This window comes from Ursus americanus, chromosome 34, assembly GCF_024610735.1.
Source record: "Ursus americanus isolate L20-20 chromosome 34, mUrsAme1.1.p, whole genome shotgun sequence".
Taxonomy (NCBI): Eukaryota; Metazoa; Chordata; class Mammalia; order Carnivora; family Ursidae; genus Ursus; species Ursus americanus.
The window spans coordinates 16,513,009-16,531,405 of NC_142160.1; the positions used below are offsets into that span (position 1 = coordinate 16,513,009).

The 18,397-nt window shown below is 43.5% G+C and overlaps 1 protein-coding gene across 4 annotated transcripts in view; it reads left to right on the forward strand.

Moving 5' to 3' along the window:
• The window catches only part of PCSK5 (proprotein convertase subtilisin/kexin type 5), a 447,222-nt gene that overhangs the window by 26,542 nt on the left and 402,283 nt on the right, over positions 1-18,397 (forward strand). For 3 of the 4 annotated variants that reach the window (XM_045781017.2, XM_045781018.2, XM_045781021.2), the window contains exon 2: positions 13,836-13,940. In XM_045781017.2, the coding sequence (XP_045636973.2) occupies positions 13,836-13,940 (105 nt within the window). Of the gene's footprint in view, positions 1-13,832; positions 13,941-18,397 lie in introns of those variants that run through there. The other variant, XM_045781020.2, reaches the window with a different exon arrangement.

Consider the following 18,397-nt stretch of genomic DNA (forward strand, 5'->3'; position numbering starts at 1 on the left):
TGTTTTATTGAGGGTTTCCTTCACTCTGCAAAAGCTCTTTATTTTGATGTAACCCCGATAGTTTATTTTTGCTTTTGTTTCCTTTGCCCGAGGAGACGTATCCAGAAATACGTTGCTAAGGCTGATGTCCAAGAGATTACTGCCTCTATTTTCTTCTAGTCGTTTTATGGCTTCAGGTCTTTAATCCATTTTGAGTTTATTTTTGTGTACAGTGTAAGAAGTAGTCTAATTCCATTCTTCTGCATGTCGCTGTCCAGTTGTCCCAGCGTCATTTGTTGAAGAGAGACTGTCTTTTTTCCTGTTGTATGTTCTGACCTCCTTTATCATAGATTAATTGACAGTGTAGTTGTGGGTTTATTTCTGGGCTCTCCGTTCTGTTTTGTTGATCCGTGTGTCTCTTTTTGAACCAGCACCATACTGTTTAGATTACTTAGCTTTGTAGTATGTTTTGAAATCTGGGATCGTGACACTTCCTAGTAAGTTGTTTTTTAATTGAGGGTGACAAAGCCGTCAACTGTCCTGAATACACCTAGTCTCTATCATAGGTTTTGAAAGCTCACAGCCTTTACACCCAGAATCTTCCCTTTTAAGAGTAAAATATATCATTTAAAATGCTGTAAAGCTCAAAATAGCCCCTGTTTAAATACGATAAAATATTCGGAATTCTACATCTGGTTATGCTAAATTTATTTTTCCAATTTTTTTTGAAGGCGAGGAGGGCTTTTGATATAATTGAAGAAATGAATAAAAGAGCAAAGCATGCCACTTCCACTAGTACTAAAGGCAAATAAGAGATTTTTCTCATTTAAATATATTTTAATTAATTAGCTAGGAATATCTGAGTGGAGATCGCCAAACTCAGAGTAAATTGCAGAATGAGACGGATGGGTTAGAACAGTGGTTCTTCACCTTGGTTTGTATTAGAACCACCTAGAAAGCTCTTTAAAAAAAAAATGCTGATACCCTGGCCTGAACTCAGACTCTTAAGTCAGAAGCTCTGGGTGGGTGCGGGAGGACCGAACATGAGTATTTTACTTAGTGCCCATATAATTCTACTGTATGACAGGAGTTGGGAGTCATTGAATGTAAAGAGAAGATTTACCCTTCCAAGAGTAATTCCAGAGATGTTTCCACCCATCAAAATACGTACTCGTCTCTGTTTGTTTCCATATATGTGGAAACGCTTCAAGTTGCTAAGGTGATCAGTAATGAAAAGAATACAGGCCTCAATGCAGGCTCCGTGAGCTCCTTCTCCCTCAGCCTCTCTTGGACGCTTTCCTTTGTGGGCGTGCGCTGTGTGTCTTACAAGCAGGTGGAATAGCTTAAATATTAAACAATAACTTCTTTTAGTTTCTCCAGAAATTACTTACAGATGGGTTTTTAAGAACTTTGTAAAAGAATAGCTTGACCAAAAATAGCAGTAATGAGTGTTCTTATCTGAGGAACATACAAGGCTTATTTTACATGAAGGACATAATTATTCATTTTGGACGAAAGGGGACTGAAGAACATAAAAGCCTCATGCCATTTACAGCTCATTCTTAAAGAACTCTTGCAAACATCATCTATGTTGGAGGCTGAACCCAGTCATTCTCTCTGATGTACTCATAGGAACAATTGAGTTCCTTTGGGGGAAGTATTCAGATTGAGTGCAGAGGACATAACTTTCAAATTTGCAGTTGACACGGTGGGGTTGTCAAGAGTCAGAAAGCCCTCTGCAGGGGCGCCTGGGTGGCTCAGTCGGTTAAGCATCTGCCTTTGGCTCAGGGCTTGGTCCCAGGGTCCTGGGATCGAGCCCCGCATCGGACTCCCTGCTCAGTGGGGAGCCTGCTTCTCTCTCTCCCTCTGCTACTGCCCCTGCTTGTGCTCGCTTTCTCCCTCCTCTCTCTGTCAAATAAGTAAACAAAATCTTAAAAAAAAAAAAAAAAAAAAGAAAGAAAGTTCTCTGCATTTTAGTAGAGGCTTCGTTTTGTTTGCTCTCTCTGCAGCGTCTTTGGACCAGTGCCTGGTATGTCGTACACTCTCGGTAAATACTTACTGTCTAGGCAGGCTGTAAAAGTATAGAGGAGAATATAGAAAGTGACATTTAATATTCACACGGACACTGACACTTAAGAAATTAAAAATATAGACTGGAGGAGAGTCACATTCTGAGGACTTTTTAGTTGGCTAAGTTCATTCAGCTACAAACCGTTCAATTTTAAGCTACTTCTAATTCAGTCAAGAGAAGTCGTGGGGTCGCGGACCATATCCGGGCTCCATCATACCTGGAATTAACATGTGTTCTGTTCTGGGCTCCAAGTTTTCTGGGGAAGTATTTTATACATGTTGGCTTGTCTAGGGAAAGCAAGACCTGGGAAAATTTGTTGCATGAAGGGGGGAAAAAAAAAAAGGAAAAACTTGGGTGTTCAGCCAAGAACAGGGAAGACCGAGTAGGGATGTGTTGGCCGTCTGGCTTGGAGAGGAGGCACTGACCTTCTGGGTTGGCTCCCCAGGCTAGAACCAGGGGTAGTAAGTGGATTTAGGCTAATTATCTGGGAGAAGTTTCCGACAAATGGGTCACCCCAGGAAATGCAGTGCTGGGTACCAGGTTGAAGAGTGGATTCTGCATCCAGCAGAGTGAGTCAGATTAAAATCGTGCTAAGGATTTTTTTTTTTTTCCAATTCTGACATTCTTTGATTTGCTTTGAGCAAAGTCTCATGTCCCCTGTGAATAGTGGGGCAGACTGTAGATATCTCCCTTGAAATTGGGAAAAGTTGTTGCTTACTCTGTTTTCTCTGTCTTACATTTCCGTGGTGAAATTGTATCTGTTTCTCGCTTGCTCGGGATTTGGAATAAGATGTTTTTGATGACTCGCTTTTAAGGGGAACAACAAGGACCTAGATTCTCCCACACCCTGATGATCAAGTAGCTTTAGAATGAAATAATGAGGCCCCGTATTAGTGAGGGCAAGGAGGTGGGTTGGGGTGGGAATATTTGAGTGTGCCCGTTGAATCACATACGGTGAACCGAAACCTTTTATATACATTTTAAGCAAAAGTCAAAGTGCTATAGAAAAAGCTTAGATTTTTGGAGTGGGACTCAGACACTTTCTCATTTGGGCATGTAACTTACCTTATCTCATGTTTGGACTCCATTTCCTTCTCCCTGCAATTAAAATACTTCTTCCTTTGTTGGAAAGAGTGGAGATAATGTAGGAAAGCTTCAGTAAGTGATGTTAATTATGTGATGGCTTTGAAGAAAAAGCCATTTGCTAGTTCTCTTTTGCTGGGCAAAATCTTGGTTTTCGCGTTATTTTTATTTTTCTGAGCATTAAACGTGGTAATGCTCGTACAGAGCTTAGCAGAATGCTGGGCGTTGGTATTCAACACCGTTGTTCTGTTGGTACAGTTAGTTGGAAATTGATCATTGAATACCCAGAGGGTCCTGAAAATAATGAAAGATAAATTGGCTCCAAATACGAATAGTCCTGTTTCATTTCCTTTGCTTCTCGTGGATGTCTACGGAGGTGCTGGTTCTACGTTCTGGTAGTTTCCCGTTGCTACTGTAACAAATACCCACCCACTTAGTGGCTTACGACAACACACATTTATTATCTTACCGCCTTGGTGGCTGGAAGTCCTAACCTAAAATGAAAGTGTCCTCAGAGTTGCGTTCCTTCTGGAGAGTCTAGAGAAGACTCATGTCCTTGCCTTTTCCAGCCTGCAGAGACCATCCACGTTCCCTGGTTCGTGGTTCCTTCTTCTACCTTCAGAACCAGGAGCATAGCATTTTCAAATCTCTCTCTCTCTCTCTTTTCCTCTCTTTAACCGCCCCCCCCCCCCGCCAATCTTTGATCTGTGCTTCCGTCTCTCTCTCTGACCTCTGCTTCCACGATCATGTCTTCTGACTTTGCTGCCTTCCTCTTATGAGGACCCCTGTGATTACATTGGGTCCACCCAGATAATCCAGGATAATCTCCCCATCTGAAAATCCTCAATCACATCTGCAAAGTCCCTTTTGCCATATCCGGTGACGTAGTCTTAGGTTCTGGGAATTGGAACATGAACATTTAAGGGGGGGGGCAGTCACTGTTCAACCCATCACATGGCCCGATATCTCAGAACATTGCTCTGAAATCACACAGATTAGACATCTTTCCTTGAGCACCCTGATTTAAAGAAAAAATAATCATAGGGCCTTTGCTCTGAATTCACGTATTTTGATGCCATTTTCTGAAGACCTCTCTTAAGAGCTCAACTGCTGAGCCCGAACTTCGAGGAATTTGGGAAGAAATCACAAGTATTCTCTGAGCGATTGATTGAAACTAACGTCTGGGAAAGATAGTCTTCATGCTATTTTGTTGCATTCCGTGGCCCAGTGCAATGGTTATCTAAGATGTGTGGGGCCAGATATTACTTGTTTAACTTGGAATGCCCTTTGAACTTAGGAAGACATGCCTTAAAGATACTTTCTCATGTGAAGACACTAATGTAAGTTTCTTTTGCATCTGCTCAAAGTAGATAGAAGTGTCCTAGAAAACATCCGTTCTATGTACAGCTCTTAGGAATACAGTCTTCTGGGTAACTGAGATCTCTGGGTAGCTGTGCTTTTATTTACTTGTTGTTTATTTATTTTTTAAGATTTATTGTAGAGAGAGCACACGAGCAGGAGGGGCAGAGGGAGAGGGAGAGAGACCCTCAAGCAGACTCCACGCTCAGTGTGGAGCCCGACTCAGGGCTCCATCCCAGGACCCCGAGATCATGACCAGAACGGAAACCAAGTATCAGATGCTTAACCGACTGTGCCACCCAGGTGCCCCTGGTTAGCTGTGGTTTTAAATGCATCCTTAGAAAACTTTTATTTTAAACATCTCTTAGAGTAGTTAAGAACATATGCCCTGGAGTGAGGCTACCTGGGATGCACCTGGACATCACCCTTTGCTAGCTGCGTGGCCCGAGGCAACCTTGTGAGCTTCTGCTGTCTTGCCTGTAACATGGAAATCACGATACTTGCTTCATGCTGTCGTGTGATGACGACGCAGTAATGCCTGGCACTTCGCTTGTACTCTGTAAATATTAGCAGTTCATCAGATTTCTCCATTTACTTGCCTTCTCATTTAATATTTAATGAATTCAACAGCCTGGTTATAAATATCACTTTTCTTCACTGATTCTGGGAGGTTGTTGACCATGAAGGGACAAAGGAGGGAACTGAGAAACATAAAGGCAGACTTCGGTGAGCTAGTGGTTGTCCGTGGTAGATTCTTAATTTTCCGCCATGTTCACATGTGGCGACTTTATTCATTCAACATCTAGTAAGCATAAAGCATATATTACATTATATGTTAATGTTGTGTCACAGGAAGGGTCATAAAGAAATGAGCCAGAAACTTTCCCAAAGGTTTAGAGACATGCTCAGTCTTGCGTTGATTTCCCCCCGGGGCGGGGGCCATTCATTCATTCGGCACATTTGTTGGGCAAGCCTGGCAGTGTTAAGAGGAGCGAAGACTAATCCATCAGTGAGTCGAATAAAAATCCCTGCCCTTATGGAGCTAACATTCTAATGGGGAAAGATCAATAATAAATGGGATAAATCAAAAGAATATATAATATGTTAATGGTGAGAAGTGTTCCAGGGAAAAATAAATCAGGGAAGGGGGGGTGTGGTATGCGGGAGGGCACGATGGCAGTTTTGGGTGGTGAGTGAAAGCCTCCCTGAGGAGGGGGCATTTGACCAAAGGTCTGAAAGCAGAAAGACTGTGAGTCATTGAGACTTAGAATACTCCAGACAGAGGAAAAACAGGTGCAGAGACCCTAAGGTTGGAGTGTTCCTGGTGACTTGGAAGAAAGCAGTCATGGCCAACGTCTCCTTGGTTCTATTTTGAATGTTACAGAGTGTGGAACACAGAAGGCAAATTCTTAGAGTGGTTTTAATATTCTTGGGGAAGCACAGAAGAGGCATCACAGTCAGCATTTAAAAGAAGGAGAAGCAGTCTATCCAGGTGCTGTGTCTCTAAGTGCGAACGGAATTCAGCAGTTCAAAGTTTCCGACTTTGCAACTTTGGGCATTGGAAGAGGTTGGTCTATAAGAACGATGGCCTTGGTGACCTCGTTCTTCCCCATCTCACCTGAGGCGGTGGGACGACATGTGAGCTGGAAGACAAAGTCCAGCCCCAGGTAACCGGGTTCTTAAGTTTTCTAATCTGTGTCATTCAACAGAACGACAGTAGAGGGGAATTTATAACTTTCCAAATCACCATTATTGATGCCTAATTTACATACCTCCGAATGTGGCCATTTTTGTAGAAGGTGGGATGAGTGTTGACCAATCTCTATACCCCATGGTGTGCAGATAAATACTAAACAAGTGACTCGTCAGGAGGGAAAGAAGCCCTAATTTTGTAGTCTTTTCCAGTTTTTCCTGGTATGTTAATACTTTGATCATTGTTGATTTCAAGTCCTCCGTGTGATGTCATTGGATAGGGTGTTGGGAAGATATGAAATTGGATCTCGAAAGCCTACAATGAGCTGGTTTCAGCTCACGGAAGCACTTGTTACCCATGTAATTACCACCCTAATAAAGATACTGAATATTCCCAACATTCCATACTTCTCCAGATTTTCCCAGTCGATCCCCACTCCACATCCAGATTGTCACTGATCTGTTTTCTGTCATCATAGATTACGTAGGATTTCCTATCAGGGGAACGCACCATGTGAGTTCTTTTGCGTCAGCGTGATGTTTTGAAATCCATCCACGTTGTCACATTTATCAGTAGTTTGTTCCTTTTTATTGCAGCTCGTTCCACTGTGTGGATATACCATAATTTATTTTTCCATCTGCTTGTTGATGAATATTTGCATTGTTTCCAGTATAGGGCTGTTATTAAGAAAGCTGCTGTAAACATTTGTGTATGAGTTTTGTTTCAAAATAGGGTTTCCTTTTTTGGGGTAAACACCTAGAAATGAAGTGTCTGGGTCATGAGGAGGATGTGTGTTTCATAAGAAATTACCAAACGATTTCCCAAAGATGTTGAACCATTCTATACTCCCGCTAGCACGGTGTGAGAGTTCCAGTGCTCCATCCTCTCATCAGAGCTTGGTATCGTCTATCCTTTGAACTGTAATCATTCTGGTGTGTGTACAGTGCTTTTATGATTTTAATCTGCATTCGAGTATCTTTTTACATGCTTATTGGCTGTTCGTATATCTTCTTTTGTGAAAAGTTTTTCAAATTTTTGCCTGTTTAGAAAAATTTCTGGAGTGGAGATAAATAGCTTTTCAAAAGGGAGTTCAGAATTTGGATAAATGTACAAATTGGAGAGGGCAGGAGGGAGAACAAGGCAGATGAGGTTTATTGAGGTGACCACAGGGCCCTTGACCTTGCTGCTTCATAATCAGGGTGACCAAATTTGATGCGGACTGCCCCAGTTTAAGTATGGCAGAATTCTGTGTCCATGGAAATATCTCAGTCCTGGGAAAACCAACATGGTTGGTCATCCTAGAGAATTTGCAAAATATATGCCTGGAGTCGTTAGACTGGAGGGGATTTTAGTCGTAAGCACAAGTGAGACTGTTGGTGAGTGAATTCAGAAAGGCCACACAGCTCCTCATTGGGGTCAAAGCCATTCATTGTAAAATATAGGTCTTTTGACTCCTAACTCTGCTTAGAAGTCCATAGCTCCCTTGTAACATAAAAATTTAGGTATGCAGGGAAGGTTCCCTCTTGCTAGCAGAAAAATAAAAACAAAAGCAAAAACCCTCCAATAATTGTTTTCTGACAGTGATTGTTTTTGGAAATTATAAACACAACGGTCTCGTTTATTTGGCTGAAGTTTTAATTTTCTGATCAAATGCAGCTGTTCCTGGAAGAACCAAGACATTGAGTCTTACCAGTCATTTACACCTTAGTATAAAATAGTGCATTAAAAAAAACTTTTCTAAGAAGAGTTTGGTTTGAGAAAGGGTCATGGGGGCGCCTGGGTGGCACAGCGGTTAAGCATCTGCCTTCGGCTCAGGGCGTGATCCCAGCGTTCTGGGATCGAGCCCCACATCAGGCTCCTCTGCTGTGAGCCTGCTTCTTCCTCTCCCACTCCCCCTGCTTGTGTTCCCTCTCTCGCTAGCTGTCTCTCTCTGTCAAATAAATAAATAAAATCTTTAAAAAAAAAAAAAAAAGAGAAAGGGTCATGATAGGAAAATTCCGAGTGCAAGGATGAGAGGCTACCCCTAAGGAAGAAAAGGCACAAACGCTTGACAGAATTGGGAACAAAAGATGAAATTTACCGGCTTAGTGTTGTATAGAGTTGTGTTGCTAGGCAGGGAAGAGTGTTTTGTGCATGACTGTAGAGAAAAGGAGCTTAAGAGGGTCAAGAGGGAAGGAATTACTCTCCTTCCTTTATGTGGGATTAAGGAAAAGGTTGAGCTTTGGCTATTCTCCTATTGATTTTATACTTCATATATGCCCATGGTTTCTGATTTATTTGTAAAAACCTCCCTATGTTAGTTATATATTGTTTCTTGTTTTAGCCCTTGTTGGTATTGGGTAACATATAAACACAGTCATCTTTTGTTTTACATTACCCTGGAGGAGCTGGATGGAATGTCTGCTTATAGATAATATTACTGCTTTGTTTTCATACACTGTCTTTCTTTTGAATAGCTCTCAACATGTTATGACATTTTTCTTCTTCATGTTTATTAAATACCCTCAGCATGCTCAGTGCTGTTGAAAGAATATGGAAGACACAATTCTCGCCAATAAGGGACATGCATATTAATAGACGAGAGACATAAACGTGCTTTTAAATATATATATTTAGATTTAAAAATGTGTATAACTCTGCAAGGGGACAGATTATTTTGTTTGAATGATGTAGAATGATGGAACTAACATGCACTACTCCTTAGCTGTTTGTCTTACAGCAAAAAAAAAAAAAAAGAAAAGAAAGAAAAGAAAAGAATAGAGATGTCTCTGCCTACAACCTTCCGAACCATAACCCTGGCAGAGTTGGTACTTCCGTTAAGGTGGAATTAAGCTATTTTTGCTGAAATTAACTTAATTGGATAGTCCTGTTATCCTCCTGCCAGCGATTTTGAATCCTCTCTAGGTCTACCGTATGCAATTCTAGCAGCTCGAGGATTCTGATGTTCATAGCATCCTCTCCGCAGTCTTTGCTGAGAACCTATTACATGTTGAGCCGCGTAGTAGGAGTGAGAAACAAAGTGTGAGCTCCTCGGTTGTGTCTCTGTCTCATCGGAACATACAGGCATGCAGGTGGGGCGCAGACATTAAACAGATCGTTGTCCTGATCAAAGTATAACTGCAGGCCTATAGTTTTAGGGTTCTGTGAGGCAGTGGAACCTCCCCTGGCCTGGGGGTCTTGAAGACTTTCTACTGGAGGTGACACAGGACGAGGAAGAGGCAAGCCAGGTGGAGAGGACGGAGGGAGGAAGGAGGTCGTCCTGCGGGTAAAGGGAACAGCAGGTCTGAGTCAGGGAACTGAAGAGGCCGGCGAGGCCAGGTCTGGAGAATGGAGAGCCTGTGTGGTTTGAGGTGAGGCCAGAGAGATGGCTTATGCAGGCGCCGGGGGTCCCAGGAGGATAATGGTCTTCATTCGGTGACTTAGGTAAAGCATGTAGGAGAGTTCTTGGCATAGCATCGATGTTAATATGATCTTATTTTGATTTACTTTATAAACTATAGTATTAAGTAATATTCCATGTTAACTATTACCGTTTTTTTCAGAGCAGAGGGAAGCCCCTAAAAATTTTAGGCAAGAGTATGACCGAACTTGTATTTCGTGGCCTTTTTCTGGCTACGGTGTAGAAAACAGATTTGAGGGAGGACGTTGGTGTGTATGGCTCTGAGAAGACTAGAAGCAAGTGTGTTCATCTAACAGGTGGTCCGAACAGGCACAGAGAGACACCGGGGGCCTGGGCCTCGCTGGTGCCTGTAACCGTGCCCGACTCGAGAGGTACGTAACTGGATGTTCTTGAAGTCGTAGAAGACCGTGTAAATGCGTAGCTACTTTTTCCGAAGTTTTGATCTATACAGTTTTAGATTTAGGAGGGAGCCTCCTGCAGAATCCGCTAGTCATTCTACTTGGGACGGCATTCAGTGTAGACTGTTACGTAGCTTGTGGAATCATTCAAGAAGGCAAAGCTTTCAGAAATGTCCCCCAAGGCCACATCACAGAATGGGTCCTCCCAAGAGATGCTGCTTGGTCCTCGTTGCCCCCGTAGGTCTTTATAATCTCTTACCAATTTATCAACAAAACAGGATGTGCAAAAGGACTGCGCAGAAAGCTAGCCGCCAACATTGAGACCTCTGCCACCGAAACCTCTGAACACATACAGGCCTCCGAGAGCCCGCCCACGATGCTGTAGTCTGCCTTTGATTGGCAGGACCTTAATCCCATCAGAACCCTGGCCGCATAGAGGCGAGCTCTTCAGCTCTGCAGTGCGGGAAAGCTCCCTGGAAGGAGGCTGGACAGAGCCCACCTGTAGGATGCGCTGTGCAAGCTAAGCCCAGAGGCTAGCCATTCAGCAGCGATTTACATTCCCCTCCCCCGCACTGCACTAGCTGTGTACGCATGCGCACTCCCCGAGCTCCAGTAACCTCCTTTATCAAAGTGGAGGTAACGATATTTATCTTCCAGGGTTGCTGGGGGAATTAAGTTAAATGGGATCACGTGCAGAAGAGCCGCTAGATGCCTGGCACAGGGTAGGCATGTAGTCGGTGAGACCTCCTTCCGTCACAGAACACCATTCCCCAGCTCTGGAGAAGAAACGGGAGCCCTGTAAGGCGGAGAGAAAGTAGAGCTTCCTGCTGGAGAGATCGCATGGCCTGGAGAAACGTGGCCTTTGTACCCGGCACACAGACTTGGGGAAGCAGGTTTGCCCTGCTTCCTCCACAAATCCTACGGGATTTGTGTGTGCGTGCTATTTCATTTAGTTGTGTTATTTCTTTCATTTTTAATTACTTTTTAAATTTAAAATATAATGCATACACATCAACAATGGAAAGAAAGGCTGTTTTGTAGTTAAAGTATTCTTCCTGAAATATTCAATGCATATAAGAATATACGTAATACAGATTCTTTTTTTGTTCTCCCACAAAAACTGGGTCATATTTTCTCCCTCCCTCCTTCTCTCTGTTTCTCTCCCCATCCTCCCTCCCTCCCTCTTCCTTCCCTCCCTCCCTGCCTCCCTCCTTTCCTTCCTTCTCCTTCCTTCCTTCTCCTTCCTTACTTCCTTCGAGATCAATTCGTTTTAGTTCATATTGAACCAAGCACCTGCTGATTGTAGCTAGTTGTTTGAATTATTTTGCTTTACACAATTTGCTCTAACACCCATTTTGATACATAAGTAACTGTCTCGGTATAATAAATTTTTAGAAGTGGAAAGGTTAGGTCAAAGGTAAGGTACAGGTTATAATTTCTGTGATATTACCAAATGGCTCTCACAACACTTGTGCCAGGGGATGCTCTTACCAATCCTATGTTTGCTGCATTTGTACCTACATCCTCGCCGACAGTGTATTATCAGACTTTTTGACTTTGGCCACTTAAGATGAGGGAAGTGAAGAGGTGATACAAAGGTACACCAAGAGCAATTCTGACCAAGGGACAGAGGTAAGGGATTGCAGGATAGGAGGTGAGAGAAAGTAGGACTGAAATTTAAATGTAGAAGGGAAACCAGTAATCTGACACTATGTGCCCGGCAGTGACTTGACCAGACAGTGCACCTGTTACTACGTTCAGTCCTCGTATCCGCGTTTGCCCATACACATTTTTATCCCCCATTTGACTCTGACACCCAGTCTATGTCCACTATACCTCCTGTGTCCTTATTTTACAGTTGAGGAACCAAGGCCCAGTATAGTGAAGTGATGTACCCAACATCCCAAACCACATTAAGTCAGGGCCAGGGTTCTGTTTTCCAGCTTTGTACACACTATGTGAGTCCAGGTTTCCAGGCTTTACCAAAGAGGCCACAAAGGATCAGAATTATATCTTCGGGGCATATTTCATCCATATTTGAGTTTAATAGTTCAGTTGAATTCAGTTATTTACTATAATCAAAGAGGTTCCGTTATCGTTGCGTGGACATGGTCTGAAACTCACGGATCTTTTTCACACCGGTGATAGGCTCTGTATAAAGTTCTTCCCCAAAGATTTTATGTCCCTTTCCATGAGAACTACTCTGTTTACCCAAGGAGGGCTCTTGACAAAAGCTACATGAGATAAAAGCTCTAAGCTCCTTGGGATTTTAAGATTTTCTTATAAAGGATTACACAGCCCATTGTGAATTCTACCCTTAGTCCTCTGGAATCTTAAAATTGGCCTGTAAATCCGTCCTTGAAACCCTCTTGGAGACTGAGGCTAGCATCTGTGTCCTCTTCCTCATTGTTTGCTTGTGCTTCGGAGTCCTGGATCTTTTCTGTGTACGTCTGGGCAGTTCCTACTGAGTTAAAAACACATGACTTCAGATTGTCAGATCTAATGACGATAAGAGACATTCATTTAGAGCGTGAAGTCCTGGGGGGGGGGGTCTTCTAAATGGCACAGAAGTTGGGTTGATCTTCCTCACTGGAGGGGTGGGATGATGACTGAGAATTGATGGAAAGAAGAGAATTTAAAAAAATAAAACTTATATCAGGAAAAATGAAGCTGGCCCAATGACCTTTTTTTTTTTTTTAATTAAGAAAGCCAACTCTTGCATTGTCCCAATTGGAAAACATCCTGTTGATGTTCATTCTTTTAGTTCAGATCCACAGTGTTCTGGAGAAATAGCCCATCTGATGTATTTGCACAAAGCAAAAATGAATAAAAATAAAAGTGTCCATGTCAAAGAATGGGATTTGAGGGCTCCGGTGATCTTAGAAATTAGCTAGCCCAACACCTGGTTTTATAGGACTGGAAATGGAGACGAAGTAAGTACGTGGGATTTAGCCAGGAAGCCACTTCGGAGCAGTGTCAGCCCAAGCGGGGACCAGGCTCTTCTGTTTTCATTGTGTATATTGTTTGATTTCCATGTACGTGACCCGCATCTGATCATCTGCTGAGAGAATATGATCATCTGGGATTTTGTTTGTTTTCCGAAAGTGGGCAGTGACTTATTTTCAAAGCTATCGTAAACAGACCTGTTTTCAACAAAAAAGAGGGGTGCACAGACGAGAAGATGCGTTTGTTCAGGAAGTGGTTGCGACGGAGTGAACTATTTTTACAGGGGCTGCTTAGCTGATAGGTGGGATATGTGATCTTCGTCCCGTTGCAGACACCGCCGTCCCACTTTTAGTTCACGATAAATGAATAACCGCCGTGGAGTTACACCGTCGATTCAAGTCTGGAAGCAAACTCGGTAGCATTTTCTTTGTGAATGACCAACTGCTCAGGACTTGTTTCAAATTGAGGATATAAATAATCTAACAAGGTCCTTCACTGTACATTTCTCGGAGCAAACAGAATGCACTGTGTGTTTATAACCAGATAGCTATTTGATTTTTTTTTTCTCTTCCCCACATTTGGATATAAATGGATATAGAATTACTTAAAATGCTGCATATAAATTAAACATTAAAAGGGAGATAAGGAGAGGCTAAGCTGCCCCATTATAATCTTTAGTTCCACAGTCACTGCCTCAAGGACGCTCCATTTCATGTCACGTGTCCTTCTTTGGAAAGGTGATCACCAAGGTTCCAGTAACATTTAAGCATAGAGGCGACTGCATAATTTATGGACCTTTTTTTGTTTGTTTGTTTTGTGTTCTTATTTTAATGAAACACAGGAAAACAGAAGACTCCCTTTGACTCCCACTAACTCCCTTTTGTGCTTCCCCTCCTGTCTTTGCAGATCGGGGCCCTGAAGGACTACTACCACTTCTACCATAGCAGGACGATTAAAAGGTCAGTTCTCTCGAGCAGAGGAACCCACAGTTTCATTTCAATGGAACCAAAGGTAAGAAGAACCAGTTGGGTGGGGACCAAGAGGCAAAAGCTTCTGCATTTTTCATTGGTAATATCACACTAGGAACTCATGACCAGCGCGAAGACTTGCATTTCGGGACCCGCCCTATTATCCTTTGGTCCAGTGTCTTAGCTTCTGCGTCAGACAAGAATAGATGATGGCTTGATTTTCACTGAAATGCCATTATCGTCCCACTGGTACGACAGCCCAGGGGTACCCTAAATAATGGTTCTCATGGAGAAGGGAGGAGTGTGTGGGAGGGGAGATATTGACTGGTTCGGAGGTGTTGAAATAGTAAGAGTACCGCACCATCTTACTGATTTGCACTTATATGTGAGGTTCCGGCCAAACTCCACAGAAGATCCCTAACAGAATCCTTAGGTCAGGCGTCAGGTCACCATGGAGCCTCGCAATTTCAGCTGATGCTAATAAAGCCATGATTTTGGCCGCCCAAGGACTAGATCGTGTCTGGGCCAGGAGGGATACTGAGCCCAGAAGGGATAGAAGCTGGCTCCTGGTTTTGAGGTAGGGCTCATCATGGATAACTTTCTTGTGTGTTGTCTTTACTCCATGTCCTTGGGGGTTACATAGACAACAACCCTCTGGGAGTACCTAGAAGGAGATATGATACGTCCACATTCTCCCACTCCGTTCTAGAGAGGTGGGGCAGCTTCGAACTGGGGGATGGGAAGCTGAAGGGTGTTAGGGACAAACCAACCAGTAACCGGCAACTAACACGCAGGGTGAGTTACACACACATGTCCTTATTAAGTTAGAGGAAGCCGCTGACTCTGAGGGGAAGCTGCTTGGCCCCCCCAGACATGACAAGTAAAATGGAGGTAAAGGCAGCTGTCCCAGCCTGCCGCAGTCCCTCTGTGGGCTCACTGTTGATTATTTATTGATTAGGAAGGGTCTTTTTCCATTCCCATTATGTTTTGGATTTGCCATATGAACTCATTTTCAAATAAATGGGTGAACAAGTCCCTACAAGTGAGCATAGCAGTCTCACCTAGAGATTCCACAAAAATTGTGTTCCTCATTAAAGCAAAAAGTTCTTATTTGCATTAATACGCAAATCAGGTTTGCAGTTTGGAGGCCTGCCCTCTGTTATGTGCCGCGGTTTGCCTTGTTTAATTTGTTTCTGGGATATTATCACACAGTGTTCATGATTGTGAAATTGTATCTTGCTGGTTCGAGAAAGCATATTTCTTGTAGGTCCCAATTCTCTATAACCCAATTTTGGGTTATAGGAACATTGCCTAAGACTTACACGCCGGTGGCCTGAGGATTGTATTTTTTTTTTCCCCCTTCATCTCTATTCAGAATTGAATGTCTCTGGAAAAGCAATCTGTTGGGATGTTCTTGAATTAGCTAAATTTTTGAAGCGAAGTCACGTTTTTTATCTGCTAAACAACTTTTTTTGAAGCTTTCTTGAACTTTGGTAATTAAAATGATTCCAATTTCATACCTCATGTGTGTAGTCAGTGTGAATTTGAGAAACCAAGGACTAGTTGGTTTGGGAGGTAAGAACAGAATGTAATGAGGCATCGTGTTCATAACAAAGTATTTACTGAATACGGAGCTGTTTCAGTCTTTAACGCCATCTTGGGGAATCTTGGTCTGCATGTCTTCTTCTTCTTCTTCTTCTTCTTCTTTTTTTTTTAAAGATTTTATTTATTTATTTGACAGAGATAGAGACAGCCAACGAGAGAGGGAACACAAGCAGGGGGAGTGGGAGAAGAAGAAGCAGGCTCATAGTGGAGGAGCCTGATGTGGGGCTCGATCCCATAATGCTGGGATCACGCCCTGAGCCGAAGGCAGACGCTTAACCGCTGTGCCACCCAGGCGCCCCATCTTTTTTTTTTTTTTTTAAGATTCTTTATTTATTTAACGGGTGGGGGGGGCAAAAGCAGAGAATCTTCAAGCAGCCTTCCCGCTGAGCGTGGAGCCTGACGCAGGGCTCGATCCCACAACCCATGAGATCTCGACCTGAGCTGAAACCAAGAGTCAGATGCCTAACCGGCTGAGCCACCTCGGCGAGCCTCCCTGGTCTTCATTTCTTTTTATCTCAGTGCATCAGATAGCTTACACCGGCTCCCACAGAGACCCTGGATGCTGGCACACATCGCACCTGGAATGCATGCCCTTCCTCACCCCGTCCAGAGGCACAGGGCCACTGCAGGACAGCTCTACGGCACAGGCTCAGTTACCCTTCCTCCTCAGTAAAAAGAATACCCCCTGGGAGAGCCATATCTTCCTCTTTATTCGGAAGCCTCCTGCCCCTCATTCCCACCCAGCGGTTTATACAAGAGGGCCATAGTCCTACCAGCTTTGCAGCTGGAGCACCATGATGGGGGCTGTCGCGGTTTCTTTCGGATACTTCTTATAGCTCGTTAATTCATTCATTGGCATTTCTTGAGCCTCTAGTAGACGGCAGGCCCTGTGTTAGGCCCCGGGGATTTGGAGCCGTAGTGGCGCCCTGGGGAGCTCACTGCAGGCTTCTGCAGTGGCTCTCAGGGAATCCCAGAACAACCCAATGCTCCTCAGTGTTGGGGATGGGGGAGCAAATGGGATGGAGGTGTGCTATATTCCTCCCCCTTCTCCAGCTCCCTCCTCGGAAAGCTCAGGGTCATCATTATTATTTTTTTAATTTTGAAAAACTTTCTACTTGGGGAAGTCACAGAAATGTTGTGAGGAATCCCTGTGTAAGCTTCCCACATTCCCCAAATGTTAATGTTTATGTTTTACATGTTACCATGCTTACTTGATCATATTCTCTCTCTCCTCTCCATACACATGCGCCCCCCCCCACATATATGTGTGTGTACAAATCTATGTATATAAGGTTTTTTTTTTCTGAAAATTTGGGAGCAAATTACACACATGATGCCCCTATGGCGTTATGGATTTCACTGGGTATTTATTCAAACCAAGGACATTCTGTTATTATAACCCGAAGTACAGACAGTTAACATTCTGTTAAAAGTCTGGATATTAACATTGATTTAATATTATTATCCAATCTACAAATTTCATTCAAGTTTTGCCAATTGTCTGTTTTCTGGGCCAAGAACACATTTAGCTGTCATTTGGTCCACGTCCCCTTTGTAGACTGTGTCATACTTCTTTCCCCTTTTTCTCCTTTTTTCCCCTTTCTTTCAACAACTAGCTCTTTTTTCTTTTGAAAGATTTATTTATTTTAGAGAGAGGGAAAGCATGCGCACATGCAAGTGGGGGGAGGGGCAGAGGAAGATGGAGAGAATCCTCAAGTCGACTCCCCTCTGAGCGTGGAGCCCAACACGAGGCTCGATCCCAGGACCCAGAGATCGTGACCTGAGCCGAAATCAAAAGCCAGATGTTTAACCGACTGAGCCACCCAGGCGCTCCAACAGCTAGCACTCTTTTTTTTTTTTTTTTTTTTTTAAAGATTTTATTTATTTATTTGACAGAGATAGAGACAGCCAGCGAGAGAGGGAACACAAGCAGGGGGAGTGGGAGAGGAAGAAGCAGGCTCATAGCAGAGGAGCCTGATGTGGGGCTCGATCCCATAACGCCAGGATCACGCCCTGAGCCGAAGGCAGACGCTTAACCGCTGTGCCACCCAGGCGCCCCAACAGCTAGCACTCTTTTTGAAGGTTACAGGCCAGTTATTTTGTAGATTATCTAATGTCATGATTAATTCAGGGTTAGCAAGAACACCAGAGAAGTGCTGGGTTCTTAGCGCCTCTGAACAGGAAGTACGTGATGTTGACTTGGTTCGTTACTCATGATTTTAACTTTGGTACCTTGGTGGTGGCACGTAGCGTCTGCCAGTCTTCTGTACGTTAAAATGACTAGTTTCCCCTTTCTAATGAGTAAGTCTTTGCTGGGGAGATACTTTGAGGCCACGTGAATGTGTATGGGCTGACTGTGTATGTTTCACTCCCGGCAGACCGCACCGGGAGTGTGAAGCTAGTGTCCGTGTGACTCGCTTTCTTAGGAAGGTCTTCTTTTCTTGACTGTTGGGTGTGTGTATGGTGGACGGTTCGTGTGCCAGAGTGGAGGCGCATGTGCATTTGGGGTGATGGGACCATGTGAAATGGCTTGGTGGCAAACATTGGTGGCGCCTCGAAGTTATTTTTGATTGTCGTTTTCTTAAGAAAGGGCGTACCGGTGAATTGCAGGGAATACACACACTAAACAGATCCCGGCTTTTACTTGCTATAGAAAATTGCACGTTGTTTTTTGTTTTTTTCCCTCTCTGCTTTTGTTTTTATTTAAAGGGTTCTAAAGAAGGAAATGCAAAAGTGGCCAGGAATGTTGTAAGAACAACCCTTCTGGTGCTAAGAAAATGCTGTGGTCAGTTGGGACACGTGAGCCCAGAGAATAAGAATAGCCTGGTTTCCATATGTTAACATTACGTTATGATTAGCTTTTCAAATGACAGAGATTCACAGACTTCTAAGACA